Here is a 7,802-nt window from a genome sequence, read left to right on the forward strand (position 1 = left end):
GGGGGCTACTGGAAGTAAGTCTGTGGTAAGGGAGAGGATTTACAGTTTTAAATAGGCTCACCAAGGAGTCACGATCTTAAGGTAAAGAGGAAGTGAGCCTTGCAGGTATTGGAGTGAAGAGCTGCTGTCAGAGGGAGTAAGTAGCAAGTGTGAAGATCCTGAGGTCTGACTATGCCTGGCATGTCTGAGGAACAAGGGCCAGTCAGTATGGCTAGGTTAGAGTGAAGCAACCAGTATAACATAAGGTCAGAGTGGTGATGGAAGTCAGTTCTGATGTTGTTTTTCAGGCCCTTGTAAGGCCTCTGGTTTTTATTCTAATACTAGAAGACACTGCAGGAATCTGAACAGAGGAGTGGCATACTCTGGTGTACATTCTAAGAGAATCACTCTGCTATGCTGAGAACAGACCGAAGGGAGCAAGGACAGAAGCAGATACAAATTGGGAGGCTACTGTAATGCTCCAAGCAGCTGTGGTTTGGACCAACTTGGTACCAGGGGCAGTTTTTACAAGTGGTTAGATCCTGGATTTATTTTCAAAGTGCAGCCAACAATATTTGCTGTGAGAGTGGATGTGGGGTGTGAAAGAAAGAGGGAAGGCAAGGATGACTCCAAGATTTTTGGCCTAAGCAACTGGAAGAATGAAGTTAACTCTATTCTGAGTCAGTTAACTCGGATGGGGAAGGACAAGAGAACAGCAGGTTTAGAGAGATGGTCAGAAGCCTAGTTTTGAGTATGTTACATCCCAAATACCTGTTAGCTATCCACATGGAGATGCAGAGTAGGCAGCTGTATATATATCTTTGGAGGTCTAGTAAGTGTGAGAGCAATAAGAGAAAAATACTTAAAGCCATAAGGCTGGATCACCGAGGGGGTGAGTAGACTTTAAAAAGATGTCCAAGACTGAGTTCCGGCACTGCAGCGTTTAGAGGTCGGGAAGATGATGAGTGGCCAGCAGGAGACTAAGAAGAGCGGCCAGGGAGATGGGAGGAAAAGGAAGCGTGGTGTCCTGGGAGCCACGTGAAGAAACCATATCGAAGAAGAGCTCGCCTGGATTAAACTCTGTAGACTGGCTAAGGAAGATAAGGACTGAGACTACAGTAGTATTTAACTGAGAATTTTTTAAGAAGCCTGCTATTGAAATTAAGGCATAAACTATAGTCATCTCTCCCACTTTAAGAGCAAAATCGGATAATGTGACAACAGAAAATTCAAGTTATTAGTGAATTTTCAAAGACTGAGCACATCCTTTGCTTAATATAACTGTTGCCCTTTCTGAGATGAACAGTGCAGTAAACTTAGGACTTTTGATTGTTTTTTGACTCTCCACCAGATGGAATCCATCCCCTTACTCACTTCATCCCTGGTCCCCACGCCTGTGGTGATGATGTCTGTTTACACAGTATTTGGCGGTAAAAATGCTAAAAACTTTTTAAAGCTACATCCAAATGTCCCTGCATCTTATCATTAAAACGGCTACAAGAAAGTAGGCACATGCAAAGGTGCCCTCTATAAAATAACAACCTAAGTCAAAATACTTATCTTCAAACACAAAAGGCAACAGTGCGAATGAAATGCTTACCTTAATTTTAGCGGTATATTCTCCTCTACCTCCAAACAGACCAAGACCACCCAGTAAAATGTCTGTGTCAGCACTAAAACGTATAGCTTCTACCGAGTGAGCAGAGTAACCCCAGCCCCCTCCATGACCTGAAAGATGCAAATGATAACTTATGCTTTAAAATATCCATGTATTTCATTTATAAGACAATATTTCCTAAACATAAATATACATACTTTCAAACCTGTTTACTACACTATAATCTTCTTTGGAATAAACCTTCGTTACTGCTTGAGTCTCCTCCTCTGTACTCGCAACACCCATCTTTAAATCCTGCATAGTTGCCAAGGTATCAAGACAACCTAAAAGCAAACAAACAAAAGTTCAACTCCTTGAAATTAAAACTTCCCCAAGTACTTGTAGTATGAGATGCTGGAGGGGATAAATTAAAACAATAAATTCTGAATTGTGCTGAACAAATTTATTCCAAGCTTTAACATTTCATGGAAGATACTTTTACAACCAATAAAAATTACCCTCTGCCTGGGTAATTATCATATTTAAACATAAGCTATATGACAATGTTTCACACAAAACTATCTCTCTGAAAAGTGGGAATCGCTTAATCTTTGAGTCCCTACAAGTTTCTTCCTTTAATCAAACTCTCTGAATCACTTTAGATTGATTCTTAAAGTACTATTTGAGGAAGACACAGTAGCCTGAGATAACCTTAATCGGTGCTAGTTTTGGATGTTTACAATGGCTACCAGATGTTGTAAAAGTGCTATATCTCAAATTAATTAATTAGAAGTGAAGTTGATGTGCTGTGGAAAACTATTATGTAAGAAGAAACAGAAGTGGTAACTATAAAATTCATATCACATGTTATAGAATTTATTTTAAATAATGTATAAAAATTAAATATTATAATTATACATTTGAATATTTAACCTACATCACTAAAGTTTATATATTCAACTTAAGCAAAAATATTATTTTACAAGATACATATTAGGAAAATTATATTCAGGGCTGCTTTATATTTGGGCATATATGAATCGTTCAGGGTGTTGGTGTAAGTCTGATGTACTGTTTTCTGTAGGGTAAACCTCTTAAAGTTAGAGGACTTAACTTATTTTGCCCCTAGAGCATTACTGTTTAACAAACATGACAGAATGATATAAAAATTTAAATACTCTTAAAAAAAATCCGCAGCACACATTAATGAAAATTAGCTGATCATCAAATACCAACCCTACCTAGAATGTGCAAAGCTGCATGAGACCGGGTGGTGAGAGCCCTTGACCCCGTTGGTAAGGCAAGTTCAGGACTTAGAATACTACATCGGGACTGCATGTCTGCTGCAGAGGGAAGTCGGGCATCAGCAACCACTGCATTGTAACACCATAGTTCTCTAGTGTTTGGTCGAAACCTTTCAAGAAAGAGAATAATTACGGTATAATAAAACCTGTGAAGTATAATTGACAATAAAAAGAGAATAATATGGCCAGCTTAAACAGGACAAAACGTAGCTCATGACTTTCCATCTCTGAGCTAAAGATATAAATAAAGTGATTATGTCACTATAAATGAAATAATTTGAACAAAACGGTAATATAGATCACATTTCATGAATAACAGAGCAACAGTATACTTAAAAGTATAATGTGTACTTACAAATGTAAAGCTTTTGTAAAGCAAAAACTCCATAAAAAAGTGTATAGACAAAAGATAAGTCAAAAGAAAATACATGAAACAAACATATGAGACAAAACTACAATATCCATAACGTAGAAGAGCTCCTGCAAGCCAGTAAGAGATAATCAATCCCATATCGAAAGTGGGCAAAGCACATGGAATGCTGTTCTTAGGAAGGAAGCACAAATAGAATGTATGCAGATGCTGAATCTTACTAATAAACGGTAAAGCAGTCACAAAAACCGTGAGGAACCCACAATGCCCTCCTGCCATTATCTCATTCCTTTTATCTCTTTCATAACAAAATTCTCAAAAAGCAGTCTCCACTTCTTTACCTCTTTTATTCTATAAATTCTTTTTGGAAGAGTTGTTTTTATCAACTATCGAGTACACACAAAAGAAAAGTAACAAAAGATTTTCAAAATAAAGTATGAAGAATAATGACACAATGTACACTAGTAAAAAGAACACTACCATTACCTATTAAGTACTCTGTGTCTCCCTCCCTACTCAATTCCTTTCCTTTTCTTTGCAAAGGTAACGATTATCTTGAATTTCAAAAGTTTATCATTTTCTTGCTTTTCTTTATGATTTTTCAAATGTTTGTATCAAAATAGTATATTATTTAAGTCTGGTCTTCTCAGTCAATGGCACTTGATGATCCAAATTTACTAAAGCACTTATATCCAGCAATCCCACTTTGGGTACATATCCAAAAGAACTGAAAGCAGGATCTTGAAGAGATACTTGCACACCCATGTTCATAGCAGCATTATCCACAATAGCCAAGAGGTGGAAGCAACCCAAACATCCTTCGATGGATGAAGGGATAAAGAAAATGTGATAGAAACATACAGTGAAATACCATTCAGCTTAAAAAAAAAAAAAAAAAAAAAGAACCTTGAAGACATTATGCTAAGTGAAACAAGCTAGTCACAAAATGACAAACTATGTATGATTTCACTTATATATATATCTAAAGTAGGCAAATGCAAAGGAACAGAAAGTAGAACGGTGGTTGCCAGGAGTGAGAGGGAGAAATGAGCTGTTCTTTGCATAAGTTTAAGTTTTACAAAATGAAAATGTTCTGGAGAGATGCTGTTCAACAATGTGACTATATTTAATGCTACGGAATTGTACACTTAAAAATGGTTAAGATGTTAAATTTTATGTTATTTCTACCACAATTAAAAATTTTTAAATTATTTTTAAAAGACACTTAAAAATAATACTTCACACAGAATAAATTCTATGAAAATAGCTGTTATAATTAGTAGCATTAATAATATTGGTTTATTGCTTTTTAATTTAATCTATCAATCTAAGTGCTACTTGTATTCTTATTTATATAAAAAACAAAATACATGCATTTCAAAAGGTATCAAACAGGGCTTCCCTGGTGGCACAGTGGTTGAGAGTCCGCCTGCCGATGCAGGGGACGCGGGTTCGTGCCCCGGTCCGGGAAGATCCCACGTGCCGCGGAGCGGCTGGGCCCGTGAGCCATGGCCGCTGAGCCTGGGCGTCTGGAGCCTGTGCTCCGCAACGGGAGAGGCCACAACAGTGAGAGGCCCGCGTACCACAAAAAAAAAACAAAAAAAGGTATCAAACAATATAAACCAACCTAATACTTGTGACCCATAGAGAAGGTTAGTGGGATTTGGTGCGGGGGAAGAAAAAGATTTGGAGAAGGACCACATCATTTTTCCTGCTTGTATTTTTGCTTTGCTTTTTAAAAAATAACACAGATTCACGTGTTAGTTTTGTAAATTTTGACATGGGAAATAAAATTGCTATTAACATTTATCTGTTCTCTTCAAATGTTAAAAGTTTCTAATTGTTCAGGAGACGTTATTGTTAAGAATACAAAAGGAGGCAGACTCAGGCCGGAAGGAAAGTCAAAGTAAGCTAATACTGAATCTACAATGTCTGTGATAGCTGTAAAATGCACATACCCTACTGAAAAACACAGAGGACACAAAGCAGCCAGAAGTCAGGATAAAGGAACAAAGGCTCCACCTTCCAGCTGTTTTACTCAAACACAGGAGGAGACTGCCCTTCATCTTTTAATCTCTGTTTTAGAATAAAGGGTAAATGATCAAGGACCTGGCAAGCATTTGAGATCATCTGTCCCCACTGCTACCACATGTGAAAAAGGCAAGGTTCAGGTAATCGGATACCGCACTTTGGAGTTCTGTTAAAACCCCAGGGAAATGATTCTAGTTATACTGTTAGAATCTACTTCTACTGTTCTCTCTAATTTAGAGAATGCATTTCTAATTTAGTAAATGTATCCAGAAACAAATTCCATACTTCCAGTTTTTACTTTATTTTGTTAATGCAAATTTACTTCATTTAAAAATAAAACGTATCAGGATCATAGAAAATCAAACATCAATTTAAACCTAGGTCCAAACCAGAGCTTGCTCTTTGGTAACTACGTCTCTTGTACATTGACTTCCAATCAGTAAATAGTTGAGGATAATTCTATTTTTACATCATTTGTTTCTCTATCCCCTCCGTTCCACTGTGACCACTCTAATTCTGGTTCTCAGTATCTCATGTCTTCGTAAGAATCACTATAAGACTACTCACCTCTAGTCTCTTGTTATCTAATCTACCCTGTATATTGCTGCTACGGAGATCTAAAAGCACTACTCAACTCAATTCTGGCCTCCAAGTCTTCCCACAAAATGCCCAAATGAGATAGCAAGCTTGTGAGCAACCTGGGAAGCACTATAATTCCTTCACTAGGAATCAGGCCTCAGGACTGATAGAAAACATGGCCTTTTAAGACTTGGATGGCTGGTGGAAATGAAAGCTGGAATGGGCAGAAGAAGGAAGACAGAGGAAGTCTTCCCTCTCCTCACTCATGCCACTTCAACCTTTCAACTTACCTGGATTCCTATTAAGCCTGGCCAAATAAACAATGCAAGGGGGAAAAAAAGGTTAAGTCCTGTGATGAGCCACTCTGGTAAGAGCAGTATACACCCCCTACTAGCATTCAAAGCTACAAATCTGAGGATAACTCTTACCTTTACTCATTATGTATATAAAGCACCATAATAAATTTTAAACAAGTTACAATATAAATTCTTGAATTGCCTGTGTACCTGTATCCATCTCTACATTTTTATAATTTCCAGAGTTCGATAACCCTGTATATTTCTCTACCAATATGGGGATTTTGTTACATACATTCCTAAAGGGCAAGCTCATTGATCATATTTATTCTGTATTGTCTTTGGCATAATTTCTTCTACATAGCTGGTAATGATTAGATATTTACGGGACCAGGAAATAGAGTGAATTCTACACAATACACACAAGAATGCTGACAGACTAAAAATAATTAACAAGAGAACTCTTGAGAGTAAAATTTCTTATTATAATCAAAGTAGCAAAGCCTTCTACAGCACCTACTATGTGCCTCTACCCTAAGTTCTCATAACAGCCTATAAGGTACCATTATTATACCTATTTTATAAATGACAAAAGTAAGGCACACAGAGTCAAAGTAACTTGTCCACAGCGACACAGAAAGCAAAGTGTGCAGCTGGGATAAACCTAGGCAGTCCGGCTCAGAATTCATGCTTTTAACCACTACACTAAAGGTAGCAAGAGTGAAGGTCCCCAAGAGTCACTGCGATAGAAGTGTAGTTAACAGTTAAATAGGAGAGTTCTCATCTATGAAAAGTCTGCCTATACATGACTTTTATATCTCACAAAAGTACAATTTGATCCAAACTTATTTATTACTCTATTTTATAAACAGAGAAGCTTACCTCCAAATGACATCATACACAGGATCAAGACACACACCAAATCCTTGCAGATCCTCTTGTTCAGAGTCATTAAACGTTTTACAACTCCCATCCACTTTATTTATCAGAAGACACTTAAATGGAGGAGGTTCTGATATAGAAGCAGGTACCAAGCCTTAGGAAAAAGTATTTATATATTTTAAAGATGCATTACCTTTTTATATTCCCCCAACTTATAAGATAAGCATTTCCTATAAGATAAGTATTATTACTATCTCCGTTTTACAGAAGAAGACACTGAGACTGAGGGATTTAAGTAACTAAAAACCTTTAAGTAGCAGAATTTGGACTAAAACCTCAGGCTGTCTAAGTCCACAACACATGCCCTTAATTTCTACACAATACTACTCTATTATACAATTATTCATGATATCATGGACACAAGTATAAATTGACACCTGGGTCTCAATGAAACGTCAAAGTTTGACTTATGTAACCTTCCATAAAACTAATTTCCATCATTTATCTGACAAGAAACAACACAGAAAAATTCCTCTTTCCAATACACTGTACAGGATTTATACCACTACAATTTAGCTCATATTTCCACCACTCTCTAGCTTATAAGTACTTTGATTTCTACTTTCCTATAACTATTTCATTCTTCCAGCACATAGATACATATAAACATAGACACTTAGAAGCTTCTTTTAAACTACTTCCAACAGAAGAAAACAAAAAGCTACAGGACTACATCTCGTAATAGGGAAAGTTGACTGTTTACT

General features: G+C 36.9%; 1 protein-coding gene across 1 annotated transcript in view; it reads right to left on the minus strand.

Moving 5' to 3' along the window:
* The window catches only part of MYCBP2 (MYC binding protein 2), a 280,943-nt gene that overhangs the window by 146,680 nt on the left and 126,461 nt on the right, over positions 1-7,802 (minus strand). Inside the window, exons 23-26 of the mRNA XM_007466789.1 lie at positions 7,039-7,192; positions 2,818-2,990; positions 1,795-1,920; positions 1,580-1,707 (exon numbers count right to left, since the gene is read on the minus strand). Coding sequence (XP_007466851.1) covers positions 1,580-1,707; positions 1,795-1,920; positions 2,818-2,990; positions 7,039-7,192 — 581 coding nt within the window. The remainder of the gene's footprint in view (positions 1-1,579; positions 1,708-1,794; positions 1,921-2,817; positions 2,991-7,038; positions 7,193-7,802) is intronic.

Source organism: Lipotes vexillifer, unplaced genomic scaffold, assembly GCF_000442215.2.
Source record: "Lipotes vexillifer unplaced genomic scaffold, Lipotes_vexillifer_v1.1 scaffold19, whole genome shotgun sequence".
NCBI lineage: Eukaryota > Metazoa > Chordata > Mammalia > Artiodactyla > Lipotidae > Lipotes > Lipotes vexillifer.